The sequence below is a fragment of the Mesoplodon bidens genome, assembly GCF_964165515.1.
Source record: "Mesoplodon bidens genome assembly, chromosome: 9".
NCBI lineage: Eukaryota > Metazoa > Chordata > Mammalia > Artiodactyla > Ziphiidae > Mesoplodon > Mesoplodon bidens.
Genome location: NC_138166.1, coordinates 96,120,140 through 96,145,529, shown reverse-complemented (window position 1 = coordinate 96,145,529; position 25,390 = coordinate 96,120,140). Strand labels below are relative to the sequence as shown.

At 38.2% G+C, this 25,390-nt stretch overlaps 1 protein-coding gene across 3 annotated transcripts in view; it reads left to right on the top strand.

Moving 5' to 3' along the window:
- TPK1 (thiamin pyrophosphokinase 1) overlaps nt 1–25,390 on the top strand; it is a 348,926-nt gene that overhangs the window by 174,526 nt on the left and 149,010 nt on the right. For all 3 annotated transcript variants that reach the window (XM_081243933.1, XM_081243935.1, XM_081243934.1), the window contains exon 6: nt 12,093–12,188. In XM_081243933.1, the coding sequence (XP_081100059.1) occupies nt 12,093–12,188 (96 nt within the window). The remainder of the gene's footprint in view (nt 1–12,092; nt 12,189–25,390) is intronic.

The window sequence follows — 25,390 nt, the reverse complement described above, 5'->3', positions numbered from 1 at the left end:
TAGGAGGTTAAGGAATTAGTTGCAGTATTTAATTAATGCCTTAGAAAGTCACCGAAAAACAGGTTTTTCCATAAATGTAATTGTGTAGGATATAAGATAGCAATATTTTGTAAATATACTGATAAAAAGGTAAAATAATTCAAAATATTATAAAAATTAAACAGTGTTATTAAGCCCAATTTTATGATGTGGAAACTGAAGCTCATAAAGCTTAAATGACTTAAGGAAAATGGTAGAACTAGCTAGAGACAGCTCTTGTATCAATGTCCATGTTTTCCATAAAAATTTTTTATTAAAACTGGGACTCAGTTACTACTACTGCTCTTAAACAGATTATGTCTTTGGTCTATTGGACAGGACAGTTGATTTTTGCACAAGGTATTTAGCATCCCTGGGAATGAATGCCAGTATCACCAGCAATGTGATAATGGTCAGTGTGAGAACCAAACACTCTCCCTTCACATTTCCATCATGTCACTCCCTTTCACCTGCATTTCTGGGGTGGCAAGAGTAGAACTGCAATAATTGGGCCAGACCAATAATGACCAGACAAACTGGTAAATTATTACATTACATAAAATCTATTTATAGGACATGGAATTGAGCCAAGATAGAACATTGAAGAACCAAGGTGATTTGGTAACAGAAAGATAGCAAGGACATGGGTAGGCTGTAAGTATAAGAACGTCGTCTTTGTGCTATGACAAAAGTGTGTCTTTTGGCATTCCAAAAACTGTTGCCATCAACACAAGGCCATGTTCTCGACAAGGTGGTGAAAACTACCCTCGTCATAAGTCAGGAATAGGCCTCTAGATCTTAGTTCTGATATTATCTTCTCTGTTAATTCTTCCAGATCCTGGAAGAACTCGGTATGGTATCCTAATGATGGTCAAGAGTATTGGAACATGGTGTGGGCCAAAGACCCTGTTAGCCCTGCAGTTATAAAGATAAGACTTGGTTGAAGAGATACAGTGAACCCCAGTATAAATGATGAGTGAGACTTGCAGTAACCTTGAGTTGATGCTAGGCCACTAATTTTCTATTAGAGACATAACAGGATTATTCTAGGCCAGCTGGTAATTCTGCAGCACTGTAAACTGCAAGAGTGGAGACAGAGATCCAGGCAGACTATTGTCTCCTTGTTCTTTCATTGTATCTTTTTCAGAATTGGGAAAGATAAGATTTTTTTTATTTTTCAGAAATAACATGAATTATTGAAGAATATCTTTTATTAAATCAGTGTTTCTTTTTTTTTTTAAAGAAGATGTTGGGTGTAGGAGTTTTTTTATTAATTAATTTATTTATTTTTGCTGTGTTGCGTCTTCGTTTCTGTGCGAGGGCTTTCTCTAGTTGTGGCAAGCGGGGGCCGCTCTTCATCACGGTGCACGGGCCTCTCACTATCGCGGCCTCTTGTTGCGGAGCACAGGCTCCAGACGCACAGGCTCAGTAGTCGTGGCTCACAGGCCCAGTTGCTCCGCAGCATGTGGGATCCTCCCAGACCAGGGCTCGAACCCGTGTCCCCTGCATTAGCAGGCAGACTCTCAACCACTGCGCCACCAGGGAAGCCCCTAAATCAGTGTTTCTTGATGATATTTTCCTATTGTCATCTAACAGTGGCATGACCATACCCACATTGCTGCAGACTCAGTCAATGGGCAAAGGTAGTCTGTCTAAACTTTTTTTTTTTTTTTTGTGGCCGTGTTGGGTCTTCATTGTTGCACATGGGTTTTCTCTAGTTGCAGAGAGCAGGGGCTACTCTTCATTGCGGTGCACGGGCTTCTCATTGTGGTGGCTTCTCTTGTTGTGGAGAACGGGCTCTAGGTTTGTGGGCTTCAGTAGCTGTGGCGCGCAGGCTTTGTTACTCCATGGCACGTGGGATCTTCCCGGACCAGGGCTCGAACCCGTGTCTCCTGAATTGGCAGGCAGATTCTTAACCACTGCACCACCGGGGAATCCCTGTCTAAACTTTTTTAACCTGTGCTCCTTTTGTTAAATATAAGATGCCATAAATGTTACATCTAATAGCAGAAAATTTCTCATCATTTTACATCTCATCATAATGTCTGTTGCTTCTATAAATGTGTTTCAGTTGCATTTTAGGAGACTGAGTATTTGGGTTTGAATATATTTTTTCCCAGTCAAAATAATGGGAAATGGGCTTTTGGTTGACATTTGAATAGGATGTCTGATTTTTCTTAAATGGACTACTGATGTTAAGCAGGAAATGCTTGTGTTTTAATTCCAATTTAAAGACAAAGACACTGATTCTCAAATAGTGTGGGCGGGAGGTATAGGTAGGCATATTACTTAGGCAGAGATGTCAAATAACTTAATACTTAGTCTTAGCTATCAGTGGTGTGCCTTTTCGTTTTTAAGTTTTTATAAATGAAGCGATAACGTTTTCATGAACTAACTATGCAGATTATTTTTTGAGTTGTTAGTTTGCATATATGGATGACTTACCAAGGCATACAAATTAAATTATGTTATATAGCCCTGGCTTTTTCATATATTTGTAATAATGGTCACATAATGTTGTCCATGTGAGAGACCTCTCGAAGTGCTAAAAGAACTATTTTAATGTAAAGTGTTAGTATTTTGTTTTACTCTGTAAAGTTGTTAACTGAAAGCCTTTTAATAACTATCCTCAGTAACATTGCTTTTAAAATGATTTCTAATCATTTTATTTCCATAAGTGTACAATTTATGAACCTAGATTTGATTCATAATCAAAATTAATGATAGTATCCTTGTGAGTTTGACAGTGCCTTGGGTTCAGTTTTATTTAAATTTAACAGTCTCCACAGATTTTTGTTTGTTTGTTTTTTGGGGTTTTTTTTGCGGTATGCGGACCTCTCACTCTTGTGGCCTCTCCCGTTGTGGAGCACAGGCTCCGGACGCGCAGGCTCAGCGGCCATGGCTCACGGGCCCAGCTGCTCCGCGGCATATGGGATCCTCCCAGACTGGGGCACGAACCCGTATCCCCTGCATCGGCAGGCGGACTCTCAACCACTGTGCCACCAGGGAAGCCCTCCACAGATGTTTTTAATCTTCAGTTAAAAACATCTGCGTGGCTCTGCCTAATCTCATGTATCTTGTTATTTTCTCCTTTTAGCTGTGTCTCTTTCCCAGTTCCACCCAGCCACATGCCAACAACTTTTAGACATGGTAAAGTTAATTAATTTAGAGAAAGTGGCAAACAGGACTGTGAGAAATTGTAAAACATTAGCAAGTTTGACTCTTACGCCAAAAAGAGGAAATTGTATGACTGTATAAAGCTCAGCTCCATTTATTGTTATACTTTTTTAAGTGAAACACACACACACACACACACACACACACACACACACATCCCCTGAGAATAATAAATTCTTAGGTTTAAGCATCAAGACTAATTAACATATGCTGAGCTATAAAGGCTTTGTGAAGGGAATTATAGACAGGCAGTTTCCACTGACAGCTGAGTGACAGGTTCTCCACTTTGGTAGGCTCACCCTTTTAGTATCTCAGCAAGGGAATGATGAGACAGGCAGGGGACATGATGTGAAACTGTCTCTTGAATACACCTTCATTCTTAGACTTGCCTCAATCATAGTCCTTTCAAATTGTCTATATTTTGCAAAGTCTCTCTTGTTTGAATTTGTGTAACATACTTAAGGCATTTAAAAAGGGGGAGCCTATGCCCTTTAAATTTTTAAGCCCTCCCAAGTGCCTCACATGTGACTCCTGGGCCAGCCCAGCCTGTCTCTTCTCTAACTCTGTGGTCTCTGGGGCCTCTGTCACTGTTTCTCTTCCCTCGTTCACTTGGATCATGGAACCCCCTACTCATCTGTCTTCCCCCCATGGTTCCCCACCTGTAGCCGTTGGGTATTCCTTCCTTTGTTCTTTCCGTGTAGAGCTTGATCAAAACAATTTTATCATAATTTTCCTCCTTATCCCTATTAATATGTAATATGTGATCTCCTGCAACCTGAAGTCTTGGTCATTCCTTCTGGGATCCCTAGGAATTAGTAGGTTCTCATGAAAGTTTATATGACTCAGGTGTCTAATCCTTCTTTTAGATACTTGGTATAAAAAAGATGTCTGTGATCAAATGAGTTTGTGAAATTTGACATTCTCTATGTCCCTCTTGGAAATTCAGCATGCACAGTATCATTCTAAGTAAGTCTGCCAAAATTTTAATTTTGTTTACCTTAGTGTTATACTTCTCAAGTGAGTTTCACCATTGAAAAGCTACCCTTTACCCACTAACAGTTAAAGTAAGATATTGGTTTCCAACAGGCTAAAATGTATTTGGATGCTTATAAGTTTATTGTACTATTTCAGGTTTTCTCTACTTTTAAAAGTTGATGAGAGAAATAATCAATATAACCTTGAAAAGAGTAATAGCTGACAATTGCTTTAACGTGCTCACAATATGACAGACACTTTTATATGTACTTTCATTTATAAATTCATTTAATCCTTGCATCAAATTTTATTAGGTTGGGGCTTCCCTGGTGGCGCAGTGTTTGAGAGTCTGCCTGCCGATGCAGGGGACGTGGGTTCGTGCCCCGGTCCAGGAAGATCCCACATGCCGCGGAGCGGCTGGGCCCGTGAGCCATGGCCGCTGAGCCTGTGCGTCCGGAGCCTGTGCTCTGCAATGGGAGAGGCCACAACAGTGAGAGGCCCGCGTACTGCAAAAAAAAAAAAAAAAAAAAATGTATTAGGTTGGAACTGTCACCTACATTTTACAGATGAGTATGGAAGCACAGAGGCTGAGTAACTTGCCCAAGCTTACACAACTAGGAAATGGTTTAAGTAGGCTCCAAACAGGCATTCTTGTCCCAGAATCCGTGCTCTTTTCTAGCCATTATGCCATAATCCTCTAGTTGAAAGGAGGGAGTTTTCTCAAAGTGAAGTGAGGATCAGTTTCACATGCTGAGGAAATCTTGTGGCCTCCTTTTCTTTGTGAGCATTCAGTTTTCCTTTTCAGGTTCTGCTTAGTTCTGAGTAATCGAACAATAACCTCCACCACGGTTACCTTCAGCGCTCCCACTCCTGCCCCACCACATCCTTGCTTTTCTAGGGAGAGTTGGCAGAGAGCGCTGATGGAGGGCAAGTCCATCCTTGGCATATTTGTAGTGGGTGTGAAGGAATGGCACCTGGACAAGACCAGATCTCTGCGTCTAGATACTTATAGGAATATTATAGAATAGAAGCTTATACAAGCATCCTAGTAGAGGAAGAATCTCTGTAGCTCTTTGTTTAGAGGGTTCCCAAGACCACCTCCATGTTCTGTAATTCACTAGAGGACTCACGGGACTCGTATAGTCAGCCTCTCACTGTAATAACTCACAGCTGTGAGTATAGGAAGCAGAATCAGCAAAGGGAAAAGGCACTTGGGGGGGAAATTCTGGAGGAAATGAGTCACCAGTTGCAAGAGTCCTTTCCCAGTGGAGTCATGTAGGATGTGCTTAATCAAATTGTAACAAGTGTGATGTGTTGTCACCAGGGAAGCTCATTCGAGACCCAATGCCCAAAATTTTACTGGGGGCAAAAAGAAAGCAGGTGACAACCTAAGTGTCCATCATCGGATGAATGGATAAAGAAGATGTGGCACATATATACAATGGAATATTACTCAGCCATAAAAAGAAATGAAATTGAGCTATTTGTAATGAGGTGGATAGACCTAGAGTCTGTCATACAGAGTGAAGTAAGTCAGAAAGAAAAAAACAAATACCGTATGCTAACACATATATATGGAATTTAAGGGAAAAAAATGTCATGAAGAACCTAGGGGTAAGACAGGAATAAAGACACAGACCTACTAGAGAATGGACTTGAGGACATGGAGAGAGGGAAGGGTAAGCTGTGACAAAGTGAGAGAGAGGCATGGACATATATACACTACCAAACGTAAAATAGGTAGCTAGTGGGAAGCAGCCGCATAGCACAGGGAGATCAGCTCGGTGCTTTGTGACCGCCTGGAGGGGTGGGATAGGGAGGGTGGGAGGGAGATGCAAGAGGGAGGAGATATGGGAACATATGTATATGTATAACTGATTCACTTTGTTATAAAGCAGAAACTAACACACCATGGTATAGCAATTATACTCCAATAAAGATGTAAAAAAAAAAAAAGAAAGCAGGTGCTTAGCATAAACCACATTGTTTGTACAAATAATGTAGGCACAGTGAGCCACTATTGGGGAAAGTTGTTTATCAGTATAGGGAACTGTTTGCCATTGAGGTCCTCCAGGTGTTAGTACGAAGGCCAACCATGCAAGCAGGCTTTAGAAAAGCATTCTTGAGCCTGCTATGTTAAGTCTTTTGGACACCCACCCTGTTCCACTGGGAACTCTGGCTCTGCTTTTAGGAAGGAAGCCATCATTTTGAGACCCTGTGCTGTTTTAAAATAACTTTTGACTTCTGTTAATAGACGTGGTGGCTTTCTTGTTTCAAACGCTTAAAGTTTTCGTTCAATGCTGTGTTGAAAGGAAAGGTTATTTTACAACACCCAGGGCAGTGAAGATTATAGCAGATTAGAATGTCTCTTTATGTTTGGGATTGAATGGAGAATTGCTACAAGGTAAATTATGTTTGTTCTCTTCTTTTATACACTGTCTAGAAAAACAGAAAAAGAACACTGGGTTACATTAAGCAACTTGTTACTTAGAATTTTTAAGAGTTTAATCATGTGACATTCTTGCTGAAGAAATTGATACTCATCAGCTGTCATTTGATAATTTAAAGAAAACTTTTTAGTTTTAAAGTAGAGATGTTTTTAGAAGTCTGGTAAATAAAACGGAAGTAGTAATCTACCATAGTATGCTTTATACAATAAAGAGGAAAGTGGGAAATGGTTACTTTGTGATTACATCTCTACAGAGTAAAAAGACAATTTTCATACCTGTGTCAAGGAACATAGATCATTTAGATTTCAATCGGCTTTATGTAACTATTCCCCTTCTTAGCAAATTTGAGAACAAGTTTGGGCTAATTTTAGATCTCTATCTTTGATTATTCAGAGTATAAGTAATTTTGCTTTATGCCTGCTGTGCTCTTAATCTGGCAGGCAGTTTCTTATTACAGAGTTCTGGTCAATTCAGTTTAATAAAAGATTATGGAACCTCATTATTAAAAGTGTAATGTATTCAACTTTTTTTAAGACTCGAGTATATCTCCCTAAATATTTTTAAATGTATGCTAACATACAGGAAGAAAGGCTACTTCAGCAATGGATAGGGGAAAATTAAGTGTGTGGGAGCTAGAATTTTAAGACCCCATAAAGCTCTTATTATCCTTGCTTATTTTTTTAAAAAAGTATCAATATTCTAATGTGATGGGATAATAAATTGTATTTCATCTTTTCAGAGCCAACTTGAAAGGTGGCCTTTGACATCTTCTTGCCTCCTTTTCTTTACCCTTGATTGACACCTGTTTCCCCTCCCAGAAGTGTCCGTTTCTTTCATACTGTCCTTTAGCTCCTTAGTCCTCAGTTGGGTGAACCACTTCCAGTCTCAACCCTGCTTCACACTCCAAAATTATCTTAACTTTCTTTTCCCTTCCTCTCCAATGAAAGTCACTTTTCCTTAATGAAATTGATCTGTTTGTGATTAAGAAGGAAGTATGGCAAGTAAGTTAATTCACAGTAAGAAATTCATGATGAATTATCTTTCCTACTGTTACTTATATTTTAAAAGAAGAAATTTTTTTTCACCTTCATACACCAGTAGGAATATTCATATTTACAGCCTGCCTGGAAAGGCAGGAAACTCTGGCAACATCTACCAAGGGTTATAAAAAAATGTTCTTATAATTTCCCCAGTAATTTCATTTTAAGAATTCAATTCTAAGAAAGTAACCAGAAATAAACACTTCTATACAGAGATATTGATCAGAACGATATGTTTAATAGCCAAAAAAAGTGAATTATGTCATGAATATAAATGATAAATGTAGTGACAATATAATGAGTTGGGAAAGCAGAAAAAAGGGATGAGAAGGATAGCTAAGCACTCACTGCCCATTTCAGATGTCTGTGGGTGCTCTGAGGGTCCCAAGCCTTGGGCTACAACAGAATCAGCATGGAGTCAGGTAGGGGTCATGTCTGTCTAAAAGCTAAAGGAATTTCAGGTATTTAAAACAGGAGAAAAGCAACTAAATAAAGGTTCAGTATAAATTATAAAGGTGTTTTTCTGCTTAAACATTCCAAAATACCCAAAGTTTAATTAAGCAGGGTTGAGTACAAAGCATGGTAGGTTACGAGTATGGGCTTCAGATGACATACTATGTCCGAAAGCAGCTGTGTGACTTTGGACAGGTTATTTAATCTCTCTAAACTTCAGTTTACACATCTTAAAATGTGATAATTACATTAACCTTATAAGGTTGTCTTAGAGATTCAAGAACATAATTCATATAAAGTGACTCATATCTCATATAACAAGATGTGTACTCAAATGTTACTTTTTATTATCGTTATTGATTTAGTGAGGAAGATAGTTAATTATCAACAGATCACAATTTTAAGATTCTAATTTTAAGATTCTTTTGAGGTTATCTGATTTTTCAGAGAATTAAGTTATATGTTGTTAGGAAGATAATCTGTTGAAAAGCATTTTAGATTTTGTAGCTACAGACGTATTTAATTCTGCTAGGTGAGAAGCTATATGCAAGTCACTCCAAATAAATGTTCAGAATTGGTGTGCATGGTACCTACAAGGAAATAACACTTGTAAACTTTTAACCTTATAAACACAGTCCATAAAGTTACAGTAGAAGTCTCAGAGCTCCATAAAATTTTTGCAGGATAATTTTCACAAGTCCTTTCTTGTCCTGGCTAGATGGATGTGCACTAAATGACTTATCCTAAAACGAATAAGCAAATAGCAAGTTTGGGAATGCTTTCACTGGACTTGCCTCTTGTTTTAAGGAGGCTAAGTCTCTCTCTGGATAGAGTGCATGAAATAACAATTGATATGTTGTTATAATTTTTTTTCCAAAGGATTTGTTGCCTTTCCAATTAAGGAGTTTTAAAGGAGTCAGCATAATATAACCTGATAGGTTTTACGTGTGTTAAATGTAAAAACTCATTAACCTATTTTAGTTGAATTATTGGCAAACAGTAAAATTAATTGAGAATGACAGTCTAATGGCTTTTGCATTGATCTTTTGAAATTAGGTTGATTAATGACACTCATTGTCTTGTAATAATTTCTTACAGGTTGTCAGTGAATTCAAAAATAGTTTTATAAACCTCCACACAAAGTTCTGTGGGGAATAGTAGCAATATTTCGCTTACTCTAGTGATCTTTGATGCGAGGTGGTGTGACTGTAGCATCCATGTTTCTAGAGGTTGTTCAGAAGTGCTGAGGTGAGAATTTGCTTTGTGTGCATCTCTGTGCCCAGTGCTTTCTGGACATTATACAGGGCCTCTCAACAGCACTGTTAGTTTGCATGCTAGGTCCATTACAGATAAGGAAAAGGGAGTTCGCAGAGATTTTTTTTAAAGGCTTGAAACTTTTCCCTCATATTAAATTCCTCAAACATGTACAGAGTTTGGTGGTTAAAATCACAAAAACTATTTGTGGGCTTGGAATGGGGATTGGTTGATAAACTACAGCCCACAGGCCAAATCTCATCCGCTGTCTGCTTTTGTATAGCTGGCAACCTAAGAATGGTCTTTACAGTATTAAATGGTTGGGAAAAAAATCAAAAGAATAATAATATTTCATAACGTGAAAATTACGTGAAATTCACATTTCCGTTTTTTTGGAACACAGCCATTCCTACTCATTTTTTTTTTTTGTCTGTAGATGTTTCCATGATACAGAGGGAGAGCTGAGTAGTTGGAACAGAGGCCCTTTGGCCTGCAAAGCCTAAAAGAATTACTTTCTAGCCCTTTACAGAAAAACTTTGCTGATGCCTGGTCTAGAGTGGTAATTTATCTCAGGCTTTTATAAATGACTTTATTCATTATTGAATGCTTACCACTTGCTGTGTCCTGTGTTCGGTTCTTGTATGCAGATGCAATAATGAACAAAGGGACATAGTGGGTACCTTCATGGAGCTTACAGCTTAAAGCTAATATTTTGATTAATATTTTAATAGTCATAAGGTAGATGTAATAATACAGTTATTTGGTCATTAATAAAATATTGTAATATTTGTAAGGTAGACTATTAATAATTTAAATAATAATAAAATTATTTGGTTAACTAATCTAATAATAAAATTATTTGGTTAATCTGAGTATTTACCATAACCCTTACTTGAACCTTTTTTCTTTTTAAAATATACCGCACTGAACATAAACCTTTGCTTTTTAGATGACTTGTGATTTTACTGAGATTAGGATCATATATTATGAGCATATATTTTTGTGTTTGCTATAGCTATAGATGCCAGCACTATTGGAAATTAACTTGAACTATTACCATTCCAGGGCATGTTCTGAAAACTGTTTATTGCTAAATTTTACTAAGTTCCTGATATCAGTTTGTTTCCTTGTCATTTTTCTTTCTATTGAGAAATAATGACTCATTAAAAAATACTGTGAATTATTTATGTAGTACTTTATACTGCTATATTGGTTAAGCCTCAGTGGTACATTTGTATTTCACTTTACCTGATTGGATGTTCACTTTGTTAACATTAATGTATTGTTAAATTTTAGTTTATATAATTGAATATGAAGCACTACTATTTGTCACCATTTTAAGAACCTGATTAATCATACATTAAAATAAGTGTTACATAGTTTCCTAATGGCAGCAGGTAGCATAATGCCTGAAAAAATAATGTCATTGTTGCTTTGCTGAGTTAGACTCATAGTCTGATTTATCCACATTAATATTTCAGAGAAACGTACCATTAGTCCCATGAGGAGAGAAATGGTTTTAATCCATCCATCATTTATCTATCCATCAAACTTCTGTAGACTGCTTGGTATGTGCTGGTATTGTCTTAGCAACTGAAATGCAGTGGTCAGTTTCCCTGTACTCAAGGAGCAGAGAGTCTTCTCTTGCCCGAAGATCCTGTGGTCCCAAAGCTATAGGCAAGGATTTGCCAGACATGAATTTTTGCCTCTCTGTGTGCGTGCGTGTGCGTGTGTGTGTGTGTGTGCGCACACGCGTGCGCACGCAATTTGTTCCACTTTGGTTAATTTGCTCCGTTAATTTGGTTAATTTGCTTTCTCTCATCCTTGAAAACTCTTCGAATGGCAACTTTATATACTAGATTATATTTAACTTTCACTTACTCAGCTGTTTGTCAGAGACCTTGCATTGTTTTATTCCTGAATTAAGAAGTCAGAAGTCCCCTCGTGCTCTGGTTTTACATACCTTTGCTTCCGTAAGACATTGGAGAGAAAGGTGTCATTTCAAAAATATCGTTTCTTGCACCACCTCAGTTCACTAGTGCCAACAAGCTGGCACTTTTGTGGCACTATATTTATAAATATTTTTCAGTGTTTTTCACTAGTTATCTGTTGTAGAAAAGGCAAAGAACTTATAAATTCACTTCATTATGTCCAAAAGGTAATCCAGGAGACATATTTACACAGGCATCTCTCTTCCTACTTCTTTTTACATGAGGAAAATAGGGTGCTGTAAAGGAATTTTATAGGACATCTAACTTGATTTTACTTAAAATGTAGTTGTAGTTTATCATTAGTTCAGTATTAGTTTTTCTGTCGTGTGGGTAAACTTAGGAAGTCTGCTCGAAGAAACTCAAAGTTTTTTAGAAATAGTTTAATTTCAGGTAATTTCACTGAATATATTTTATAATACTTGTACCTGAGTCCTTATGCTAATCTTGAATGTCATCACAGCAGTGATTTTTAAAGACCATTAATGTAGTATAATTTGTACTTTTTTGGGTAAAGTGCTTGTCGTAATCAGGTCGTTATTGTGATAGTCTAACATCATTGCTGAGATGTCTTGTTATGTGAAATAATAAAGATAATGAGAATGATTCTAATGATCAAGGTATAATGCAGGCATGACAGGATATGTCTGACACTTCCTCTTTACTTTTATAGCTCTTGATCTTGTTCCTAGGCTGACATCATTACTTATTCCTACCTTTTATCTTATTTAACACAGGGATGTGAAATTATTTCAACTCCTGATCAATACCATACTGACTTTACCAAGTGCCTTGAAGTGCTCCGAAATAAGATAGAAGAAAAAGACCTACAGGTAAGATAGGCGCCTATTTGGTGGTTAAGAGTCTTACACCAAGGATGTGAAAAATCCTGTTTTTACTTATCTGAAATCATTATTTGCTTTTGTGCTGCTTATCTGGATTCCCTTGTCAGGTTTTTTCAGTATATGAATAAATCTGCACTTAGCTGTCAAAACATTAGCACTTGAATCATAGGTCACAGATTCCAGAACCTTACTGTGATGAGGTCCCAAAATGGGTGAAGTGGACCTTGTATAAAGCAAACAAAACTGGCAGCTTATTCTCAGCCTAAAGGGAGTAGCTGCTTTCTATCTCAGGTTGGTTGTTGCCCTGAAGAGCTGTGTGTGTTTGTGTTTGTGTGTTTATATATTATGTAGGCAAGACAAACAAACAACTATGGCCTAGATTTGGCCAACATTGCAAACTCGTATATAAACAAATAAAATATTACTGACTTTTTTTTTAAATGAGAAAAGAGTCTGCTGCTTTGCACATGTGGACTCTTTTAGGTGTTCAGTAGTGATTTTCACCTAGCACCCAAGTGTATAATCACATCAATTAGCTAATGCACAAATTTGTATGTTTTTATATTTCACAATTTTTTTGATACTTGTTGAAATGCTATGCAGACTTTTTAAAGTCTGTATTCCGTGAAGATCCACGAAATTAAACCTGAAGCAGTGAGTGACAATTGACCATTATTTTCCTGGGAAGGGCAGGAAGGTAAGCTGAGATGCATGATCCAATGTGTCACTTTTAAACTAAGAAAACTAGGAAAACACCTCTGTACATTAGGATGGTTTTCACAGTACAAGTAACAGGAGACGTGTTTCAGCCTTTCCTCAGTAATCGAACGGGGTAGGGCCGACTTCAGACACGGCGCAGTCAGATCTCATGTCTGCTTCTTCCATTGTCTTGGCTCTGCTGTGTAAGCTTTCTCTTCAGTCTGGTTCCCCTGACTGTCTGCAATGGCTGCTGGTAGCCATTTTTTTTTACACCGTTACATCTAGAGGGATTGAGGGGCAGGGTCGTCACTTCCCACCGTCATGAGACCTAAGTCCTGAAATCTCTCCATTTACCACCCCTTGGTTTTGGCGAAGGATGATGAGAATAACCTGATTGTCTTGGACTGGAGCAGGGAGTGGGGGGTCAATCCACATGTCTCATACAGTCCAACTACAGGGCTAGTACACGTGTGGCGGGATGGCCTAGGCAGTGGAGACGCACCCCTAATAAAAACTCACTCCTTCGCAGAAGTTATGAAAGATTTATTCTAAAGTATATTTATTAAGTTGAGGTAGTAGATCCTTTTCTCCCTTTGAAGGAAAAGCCTTGTTAACTATTGTAATTGACAAGTAGCTCACCCTGCAAACTCGATAAATGTAACTGAACGAACATTTCTCATCTCTGTTGTCGCTTGAGCTGCACCTAATGTGCTACTTCCAGCAGTCAATTGCGGTAATAATATATTTGTTTAAGGAAAACAGAAGACAACCTATTGAGAGTTATCTGCTTCATCCCGACATAGCTGATGTTGAGTTTCTTAGAAAAAAATTCTAAATCTTCACAACTGTTTCAGTTTTCCTAGTACTTCCACTGAGTATATTGAAAGCTGGGAATGAAATTATGTGAGTGTCATTTGTTGTGTCTAATTGATAGTGTCTCTAATACAGCATTCAGTCATTGAATCTCAAAACAAATCATCGTATCTCAAACTCAACAAGGCCAAAATCCAGAGAGAGCATCAAACTAGGGGAGGAGGATAATCAGGTGTATATAATCTGTGAAACAAATTGGACAAAGTCTTGGCCGAGCCAGTGGAGGCCTGGAGCGAGAGGACCTATTAGAGGACTCCTGCATTGGGCAGAAAGGGCCGCACCCTCCTGCTCCCACCGTGCTTAGTCATAGGCTGGAGGCCGCCAGGGATGTGCATGGCCCTGGTGGCAGGCTGTGCTGTGTCATGAAGGGGTTGCCGCTGGGCCGGGTAGCCAGCTGCCCTCCTCTCAGCCCAGTAGCGAGGTCTTTGTGGAGAGAATGGGAGCTGGGCACCTCCGTGGTTGGCATGCTTTGGGTCCAGTGCATTCTCCAGCCTCATCTTGAGTCCCCCCTTTCTCCTTGTTCCCAAAATATGCCAGATTCCCTCCTCTCCTTTGCCTTAAGGTGTTTTTTGTATATATGTTGCCCCCTCTCTCTAGAATGTTGTGAATATATTTTGATTCTTTTTTTTTTTGTATTTTTCCTTGTCTTTGCCAAGGCCATGATGGCAGAGTATGCCTGACGTCCTCAAGGACGTCCTCTTTCCGCCACCATAGCTCTGGTGAGAGCTCTGTAGAGCTCTGCGGCTCTACATTTCTATGCCTCCCTCTTTTCTCCTTTACGATACTCTGAACACTTCTAATAATTGTGTTAATTGTGTATATCTAATTGTTTGCTTAAGGCCTTTCTTCCCAGCTTGACTCTGTAGCCCATTAGGCTGGGATCAGGTCTGTCTTGTTCACGATTGTATGGTAGCCCTGTGCGTATAAGAGATGCTCAGGGAACTCACAGGAGAGCAGGAGATGATGCAGTTAGGGGAGAGGTTTTTTAGAGAAGGCTGAGTGAGACATGAGAAACAAATAGAAGTTAGATGGAAAAGGGGAGAAGATGGTGGCCAAGTATGGCAGTCCACAGAGAAGATGGCTAACACTTCAGTGAACCAACAGCAGATCGTTTGAAGAGCTTTACGACAGAGAACAGTGTGGTTACCTGGTGTTTGAAGAAGCATGGTTAGGTCAGCTGAATTCATTACTAACCAAACCATCCAAATTAGCTCTTGTTCAGACTGAAAAAGATGGTTATGTTAAATCTGAGGACTCTCTCTGTGAGCTTCCACCTGACTTTATGTTTAACCTGGGAGCACAGCATTGTCTTTGGGTTAACATAATAGCAGGAGAAAAGCAAGATTAGAAAGATTGGAAAGGAAAATCATAAAAGATTCCCCTCCACACATTCTCCTACCCTCAAGTGAGATCATCATGAGGGCTTTTACAAATTTCTTTCTAAAATACACATAAACTGTGTCAGAAAATCCTCTATACGTCTCCACCTAATAAATCTTACAAAATTATCATACATTTCTTGTTTTCCACTTATTAAATTATAAATATGAATTTGTATTCAAAGTGTCTATATTTTGTAGTAAGATCTTATCTTTTTAGCATATACTTTAAAATATTAACTATAGTATAAATGGATTGAATTAAAGTAGTATTTAATATGTTAAGGAACCATACTGTGTAACATATTAGAACTTTACAGAATTTGGATTAGGGTCTGTCATTATCCTAAGGGAGTTTGCTATCTAGAACATGAGGTTAATCATAAAAGAAAAGATTTCCCTAAATTACCTTATTTATTATTTATCTGTTTTAAACCTGCTCCTCCACCACTTTTATTCCTCTGCAAAAAGGTTCTCTGATACGTGTGACTTTTTAATGCTTTGCTTTTATGTCGCTACATTGTTTATCTGTGACTGAGTCATGAATAATAAATTTATCAGGATGCCATCCGATATGACTAAATCTTCAAAGAGCACATATATATTCTGATGCTGTAATACATGTTTGAGATCTAAACCCAGGAATTCAGTGGAAAACATTAAAAGCTGTTGCTCCAAGTTTCAAAAAATGTAAGATATACATTGTTTAGGATGAATCAGGAAGAAATCTAGATTATAAGGCCCTAAGAATAATAGGTCTCCTAAAATACAGGTTAGGGTATTTCCTAGAATTATATGGCAATAGAATCAGTTACTTCAGTTTCTGTTGTTTTAAACAGACTTTATGTTGGGCAAAATTTGGGCAGAAAAGTTGATGTTAATTTCAAACTGTACATTGTATAGATTTAAACTCATACTAGTTTTATTTGCTAAAACCTCAATACATTTTAGCCCATTTATACCTTTTTTTTTTTTTTTTTTTTTTTCTGGTACGCGGGCCTCTCACTGTTGTGGCCTCTCCCATTGCAGAGCACAGGCTCTGGACGCGCAGGCTCAGCGGCCATGGCTCACGGGCCCAGCTGCTCCGCCGCATGTGGGATCTTCCCGGACCGGGGCACGAACCCGTGTCCCCTGCATCGGCAGGCGGACTCTCAACCACTGCGCCACCAGGGAAGCCCCTGTGTTATTTTTTTTGTAAGCAGTTTTTTAATCAAATGATGCAGGATGCTGAGTATTATATAAATAAGAGCAAATGTGTAAGTTTTATACACACAAATATTAATGACTACAAATTAAATATCACATAAAGACTGTAGGATTGATCAGTTAACCCAAGAGGACAGAGTAGAAAGACCTTGAGTCCACCTCCTCTCAGGGGCACACGAAAATTACAACTATTTACAGAACAACTATCAGAGAAATAGATTGAAACCTACCAGAAAAGACCTTATACAATAAAGCCATAAAGAAGGAACCATAACAAGATGGGTAGGAGGGGTGGAGTCATGGTATAGTCAAGACTCTTACCCCCAGGTGGGCGACCCACAAGTGGGAGAATACTTACAGCTACAGAGGTTCTCCCCAAGGAGCAAGGGGTCTGAGCCCTACATCGGGCTCCTCATTCCGGGGATCCTGTGCCCAGAAGATGAGCCCCCAAGAGTTTTGGCTTCAACGGTCAGTGGGGCTTACTTTCAGGAGACCAAAAGGACCAAGTGGGGAGATAGAGACTCCACTCTTAAAGGCACCCAGGGGAGAAGTAGTAATTTGAAAGGTGTCTGGGTCAGACCTACCTGCTGATCTTGGAGAGTTTTAGACTGTTTATATCTACTGATTATCAGTATTGGACATGACTGGTTTGTAATGGACTAATGGCTTTTTTATGTTCATACTAAATATCTGTTGCTGCTCATCAAATTTAAGACTGACTGTATCTGATTGGACTCATTACTTTATCAATATAATAAGATATCCCTAGGGTTGCTGGAAGAACTATGATAGTGCTGTGAGAAGTATTTTCCAGGGTACTCTGATGTCTTCAATAAAGTCCGCTCTGATGAGCTGGTATCTTTGGCAAGATTCCAATCTTATCTAAAGCAAAACATAATAAATCTGTCGTGTGTGTACACATGTGTACTGGAAAGGAATAAATACTGTCTTTACATTAGAGAAACCTAGCAGGTACCACCTTAATCAAGGAATCATAATTAACATCATCAGTGATAATTCATGTTAGTAGTACACGCCCCTCTCTCTAGGTATAGGGTGAGGAGGGCACTTGCGGTGTACTTCCCTGAAACCCGTAATCTCAGTTTAATCTATGAAAAAAATCAGAGAAACCCAAATTGAAGATCATTCTACAAAATACCTGACCGCTATTTTCAAGGTCATGAAAGACAAGGAAAGACTGAGAAACGGTCACAGAGCAGAGGAGGTGAGAGAGACATGAAAACTAAATGCAGTGGGGTGAAATGTGAGTAAAGTCCAGAGTTTCATTAGTAGTTGTGCCCCAGTGTCAATCTTAGTTGTGACAAATGTGCCATGTTTATATAAGATGATAACGTCACTGGGAACTGGGTGAAGTGTGTACTCCCTGAAGTATCTTCACGACTTTTTACTAAATCTCAAGTTATTTGAAAATAAAACATTTATCTGAAAAAATATGTTCAGTGTTGCAAATATGCTCTAACAGTGGAATGGTGTCGTCTTTCTGTGCCATGACTTATAGTAATATAGACTAAAAAGCAAGTACTACAATCAATAACTTTTTGTGGACTCTCTCAATTTTAAAATGTTTCCTCAAAAAGTTTCAAACTGTAAGACTTTGCTGCATGTTTAGGCAACTATTGTACATGAAAACTATGCCTGCTTGAAAATCTTCACTAGAAATTTGATGGTGTTTAAGCTACATGACAGGCCAGATCCTCTCAACTTTCACAGCTTCCCTAGAGGTCAAAGTATGGCAGGACTCAGTCAAGGATATGATTTGATCAGGACTGGGTCTAGAAGGGGTAACCCTGCTTATTCCTGCATTCCCTCCTGACCTGTCAAAGTCCTGTGGTCTCCATCCCTACCTCCATGTTCTCCCTGGCTCTTCTTATATTGATATCCTGTCATACCTGCCTTTTGCTTTTATCTTGTTTCCCTGGGCTTCAGTTATCATTCTGTGCCATTAACTCTATATCTTATATCTCTAATCCTGAACTCCAAAGCCCTGTTTCTAACCACTAATTGGAAGGCCAGAGGAACTTCATTTCAGTGTAAACCAAAATTCATCATCTTTCTCACAAAATCTCATTTTCTCTTTCTTTTCTGTCTCATTCAGTGGCACTACCATCCATCCACCTGGCAGAAACCTGAAAGTAACCTTATATTTTACTATCCCTGTACCATCCGTCAGTGGCTGGTCACAGTTGCTTTAACTCTACAGGTATCTCCTGTGCCCACTTTGTTCTTTCCAATCTTACTGGTACTGTGTTAGTTCAGACCTTTATCATTTCTTACCCGGGTTATTTTACTAGCCTTCTCTTTGCCCCCTTCACTCCATTCCCTTACTAAAATTTATATCCTCTATCTTTTTTTTTTTTTCTTTGCGGTACGCGGCCCTCTTACTGTTGTGGCCTCTCCTGTTGCGGAGCACAGGCTCCGGACGCGCAGGCTCAGTGGCCATGGCTCACGGGCCCAGCCGCTCCATGGCTTGTGGGATCTTCCTGGACTGGGGCACGAACCCGCATCCCCTGCATCGGCAGGCGGACTCTCAACCACTGCGCCACCAGGGAAGCCCTATATCCTCTATCTTAAATGGACATCTGCTTTAAGTCTTTTCTTTTCTCCCAGTTACTTATTCAGTAAATACTTGTTCAATGAATAAATTTATTTCCAATAACATCAAGGCAGATTCCAAAGGATATACTGGCAAGCCTTAGCTGGCATGTATCCTCTGTGAAAGAATCTCCTTAGCATTTCCTACTAATTCTCCCACAACACGTGTGACATGTGTCCACATTCCTTACATTGCCTGCTGTCTGTACCAATTGTAGGAATGAATATGCTTATTATGAAAAGAATTAGTCTCCAACACATTGTAATCAGAGGTTAGGTGCTCAGATGCTTGGGTTATGCTGACATTCTTTCAGCTGCATGACTACAGAAAGCTCTTTAACTTCTTTAAGACTCATCTTTCTCATCTGAAAAGTCAGAATAATAATCTACACGTACCAGCAAGTTATGAGGCAAAGCATTTACTATAGTGCCTGCCACATGTAAAGTCCTTCATAAAATTACAATAGTAGCAGTGTGGTATTAACAGTCATATATTTTTGTGCACCTTAGCTCTTATGATCTCATAACATTTTACATAATTTCCTTTGCATAATATATTTATATATTTACAGAAAATAAATATAAATTTTATATAAATAAAATATAAAATACTGTATTTTATAGATATATTTTATAAAATATATATTCTATTTAATTTTATAAAATATATGTAATATAGTATATGATATTTATTTTATAAAGCATTTACCTTAATATACTTATTTTATAAAAATTAAAATATAAATAAGATCTTTTATAAAATATATATAGTGATCTTTTGCTTTTATAATAAATTTCATGGACCAATATGATATTCAAATTAGATAATGTTTTTAGGAATCAGACTAATTAAAGTTTATAGCCCAGTTTCATGGACTCATCATTTCCTTGTTTTTTTAAGTGAAAATAATTTTTTTTAATTCAGGTATAATTGACGTACAACATTATATTACTTTCAGGTATAGAGCATAATGATTCAATATTTGTATACATTGTGAAATCATCACCACAATAAGTCTAGTTAACACTCTAGCATTGTTTCTTTTGGACGTATTCTAATTTTACAAGATTTCTTTTAATATCAGACACTTGAATTAAACAGAGGGCTCTTCCCATGTTGCAGTGTTTCCTAGGGGAGGTCTTCAATGTCCCCTTTTCCCAGGGAACCAGTGAGAATGGGATCTATATGTTTAGTGATGGGATCCCTCAGCAGGGCGAGTTGCACAGCCCCGCTGACCGCTGTGTGCCTCGTGCCTGGATGGAGAGAGAAGAGGAGAGGTGTGCTCCGGCTTCCCCCATGCTGCGGGGGACCTTGTGTGCCTTGTGCTCACTGAGGGATGTGTTACCCAAGGAAAGTCAAAACTTCACTTCAGCGTTCCAAAGGCAGACTTTCTCCCCTTAGGTACACTGGAAGCTACTGGGGATCATCTTCCGATCAGCTTAACAAACTTTTACGTAGTATGTGTCTGTTAAGACGTTATGCTAGGATTTGGTGACCAAATGCATGGCCTCAGATAGACTCCAGTCTAATAGAGGAAACAGATAAATGAGTAACCAGAGAATAATTCAGACTATCATAGATGCTGTCTGTGACTTGCCTTTTCAGGATAGATTCAACTTCTTAAAAAACAGATTGTTTAGCGGCTTCCCTGGTGGCGCAGTGGTTGAGAGTCCACCTGCCGATGCAGGGGACACGGGTTCGTGCCCTGGTCCGGGAAGATCCCACATGCTGCGGAGTGGCTGGGCCCGTGAGCCATGGCCGCTGAGCCTGCACGTCCGGAGCCTGTGCTCTGCAACGGGAGAGGCCACAACAGTGAGAGGCCCGCATACCGCAAAAAAAAAAAAAACAACAGTCCAGTGCATATTCAGAAACCATAGTGTTAATGATCAAGTGTGAAATTTGCAATCAAAATGTCTCTATTCTCCCAGAAGTTGGAAAGGGGTTAATTAACATAAACTATTTATATTGCACCAGATTGCAAAATCTAAGAATTGCACTGCAGTAAGCCTAATAGCCACCTGTTATAAACGGGTCAATAAAAACTGAAGAGAGTTTTATACCACTAAACTTTCGGAAAATAATGCGCCCCAAGTACTACAAATAGCCAAATCCAATCCATCCAGACATGGAAGCCAAGAGTTTCATTTATCATTTTAGACAAGAATATGCAGCTAAGACTTATTTTATGGCTGAAGCAAAAGCAAGAAATATTGTTTGGAGAAAACAAATCATGATGATGCAAGATAGGGTAATAGCTATTAAAAAATGATCACAAGTACAGAAGTACTCATATTCTGGGAACAAAGCATCTCTTACCAAAAGTCAGTCAATTGGCAGAGGTTTTGAAAATTGTCTATTTTCAGCTTGCTCAGTGGTGGGAATGAAAGAGGATGAATGAGGGATGAAAGAGGATGTGGGTGTCAGGTTCTGGTACCTCATAACCCATTTTTCACAGAATGGGAGGAATGACTGCTTAGTGCTCTTCCAAATATTCAACTTTAGAAGGGCATCATGTATGTTACAGAAATTTTAGAGTGAAAAATATCTGGTGCTTTTTCAATAGGATGATCAGGAATGCAGATTTGAATTTTTTTCATTCATCTACCAAGCAATCATTTAGCTTCGAATGGACAACATTTACACAAACTGTAATATCCTTTCAAACTCTACTTCCAAATAGCTAGTGGTTTCTGAATATGGTATAGGTCATACTTTGAGTTTTAATTTTGCACTAAATACCAGCTGTGTTGACAATGCTGTGCTAGGTATTTTGGGATTTCTAAACCACAAATAATACATCCTTCCATTTCTCAAGACCCCTGATGGTATGAGAGGTTTGGAGACCATAATTACCTCCAGTAGATTTATAATATCCATGCTATTTATACAAACCATGATTTTATGTAACTTTTACTTACTCTTAAATATATTCCTGACTCTTCAAAGAATTCTTTTCAGCAGAGATAATAGAATAAAATCATGTTAAAAAAAACACAAGTATGTGTTTTATTCTATTCAATTCTCCTTGGCACCCACTTTCTGAAATAGAGAAATGTAAATACATGCAAATCTGCTCTTGTCACCACTTTGTGTATTTACATGGAAGGAAAAATAACACATTTCCATATATATATATTATATATATATGTATATATATATATTATATATATATTATATATAATATATATATATACATATATATATAATATATATATACCTCTCTGAACTCTCCAGAGAGGTACAGGGACATTATAAGCTCCTAACAGGCAGTGAGGGAGTGAGCTGCCTGAGCTTTTATGCTAAAACTTTTACTGGGGGATTATGGTTTCAGTCAGGAGTCTGAGTATAGATCCTTTTCATCACCTTCACAGTTTTCTGTCAAATGCAAACAAGCTTGTATACATTGCTCACTTTTCAGGTATAAATATGTCCCTTCCTCTGCTTTTTTACTTTTTAAGCTTTTCTCTCAATAACACGTTGAAAAACAAGTTTTGTGGTAAACATGTTTACGACGTTTCTTAATAATGTATTTGCAACTTGACAAAGTTGGATGAAAATGCTCTGTCCAAACAAGTTTGTTTGTTTGTTTGTTTTTCTTCGGAGGTGGAGGTAGGCATCTTTGGAAATACTTTACAAGGGAGGGTGGGGAAAGGGGATAGTTCAGACACTGAGGTTTGAAATCTTGTGATGTGTTCTGAGAACTAAAGTATTTCTAGAACATAAATGAGGTGGGAGTGGCAGGTGTAACTTAGGAGTCAGTATAGGAGGAGATTGGACTTTATTTATCTTGTAGGTTCTGGAAAGCCAGTACTGAAACAGAACACTGGCATGATCAGATTTGAGATGTAGAAAGCTTTCTCTCATAATCAGGTAGAAAACTACTTGGTTATAGAAGGCCAGGCAGGAGGCCAGTGGAGTTATCCAGGGGAGAAGGATGATGCCTGAATTAAGGCTGCAGCAGGGAGGATAGAGAACAAATTATTGGAGAAAAATCGGGAGCCTCATTATCTTGCCATTGCAAGAGGCATTATTTCTTTCTCACCCAAACAGGTTTGCATTAAACTGTGACTCATTGGGCCTTGTTGAAATTTAAATGGGATCCCTGTAGTATTGTTTCCACAGGCTGCCAAGATCCAGCCACATATATTCTGTGTTTGTCAGTACAGTATATTCTGATACCATAAAACCTGAGGTCTTTAATTTCTCTGGTGTTTCATTGTATTTCACATCAATCACTGGAATTATTTTATAGGCTTATTAAAGCATATTTTGATATTGCTGGGTTGTTGTCCGTTTATTGTTTTTCCTCTATCTTGATCCCATGATTTCCTTCATGGCCTGCATTGGGTCTTCCATCTTTAAATGAGAGCATCAAACAATTGGACCAGAGAATTTCACCTTCTGTTTAAGCCTAACTTTTGTACAGTAAAGATCTTTGAAGGTTAAGGGAAGCTTAAGAATAATGTCTAAATTTTTTGAGACCCTAGAGTTTAATTTTGTTAAGTTGGCTATATTAATGTTACTTGTAATTCTCAAAGAGTAGGGTAAACGTGTGTCTTGGTTTACATGGGATAGCCCTGGTTTATGCATGTATTCCTGGTGTAATTATTTATAATGTCCCCCTTTTACTTTCAAGAGTGTCTCAGCTTGTACATTAAATTGTATGGTCACCCTATCAGGGAGAGCCACAAAGAAATTGTCCATTTATGCATCTCCAGAATTCAGTTTATGGAAAGTCAATGCAGTTAAAATATTCTGACAGCCACTGTCCCTGCTGTAGACTTCGTGCATGCTGTATCTAAGTCTTCTTGAGGACAAATGGAGAAAAACATGTCATTTGTTTATCAAAAGGTTTTTACTGCTATAATAGAAAAATGAAATTGCTTCTCCTTTTGGTGTTATATATCCTTCAGCCAGTTTTGTCATGATTCTATTAAGGCAAATAACGCAAAGCCAAGTTTTTCATTTATTCTCTAAACAAAACAGACACAGTTATTATTTAACCTGTTAGAGTGGAAACCAGAGAACCTCACATGGACTGTTAGAAGTGAAAGGGATCTTGAAAAATAGGTTAGGGAATTTAGTCCATCCCTTACCTTTATACATGAGCCACCTAAGTCACAAGGAAGTCATGTATGTGGCTCCATGGCTATTAAGGGAATATACCATACTATAGTCAGGTCTTTAATGTATTAATCCAGGGTTTCAGGGTTCTTTTTTTGCTACACATGATTGCAGATGAAGAGCCAAAAGCAATCTCTGTTCCAGCACTTCCCTTTGCTAACAAAAAGGGTCCATGTAAAATACCCTGACTTGAATGTAAGACATGTATAAAAATCAATTAGAAATTGATTTTTAACATTTTTACATTACAGAATATGGCATAATAGGTATGTTCCTGTGTTATGTGTGCACAAATATATTATTTAAAACATTTTATCCGCAGAGCTAACAGGATTGTAACAACACTTTTTAGAGTTACAGACACTGCATCTTTGATGGATCACAACCGATAGAAAATGTGTTAGTCTCTGAGGGTAGCTTACATTCTTTAGAGAATGGTAGATGTGTTCTAAAATAAATAGACTTGCCCTAGAATATGTGTGCTCTGTCCCTCAGTGCCCTCTGAAACTCGTGGTCCATCCTTGTTCAAAATCCCCTGTATTCACAATGTCTTTACATCTAATTCCAACAGAAACTGGGCTTTTTTCTAAGGACAGCAATTCTCTGCAGCCATAGTAGTGCTGTTGTTTTGTTCTGTCATTTCTCCTGCTGCTTTTTCTAGAATGGGCCCCAGAATTAGGGGTGGGTGTCTTCACTACTCTTCACCATTTCTAGACCTGTGTGGTCCAAAACTCTAGCCACTAGCCACCTGAGCCCTTGAAGTGTAGCTACCCTAAATTGAGATGTGCCATTACTGTAAAGTACACTGAGGATTTTGAAGACCAAGTGGGAAAAAATGTAAAATATCTCAATATTTTTCCAGCTTTAATGAGATAATTGATGTATAACACTGTGTAAGTTTAAGGTGTACAACGTGATGATTTAATACACATATATATTGCAGAATGATTACAGTAATAAAGTTAGCTAACAAGGCCATCACCTCACATGGTTACCTTTGTTTGTTGTTGTGGTGATGAGAACATTTAAGATCTACTCTTAGCAACTCTCAAATATACAATACAGTATTGTTAAGTATAGTCACCATGCTGTCCTTTAGATCTTTGGAACTTACTCATCTTTCAACTGGAAGTTTGTATCCTTTGACCAGTATCACCTTACTTTCCCCAACCCACAACTGCTGACAACTGACAATATCCTCTCTTTGTGTTCAGCTTTTTTAGATTTCACATGTAAGGGAGATCATACAGTGTTTGTCTTTCTCTGTCTGACTTATCTCACTTAGCATCTCACTT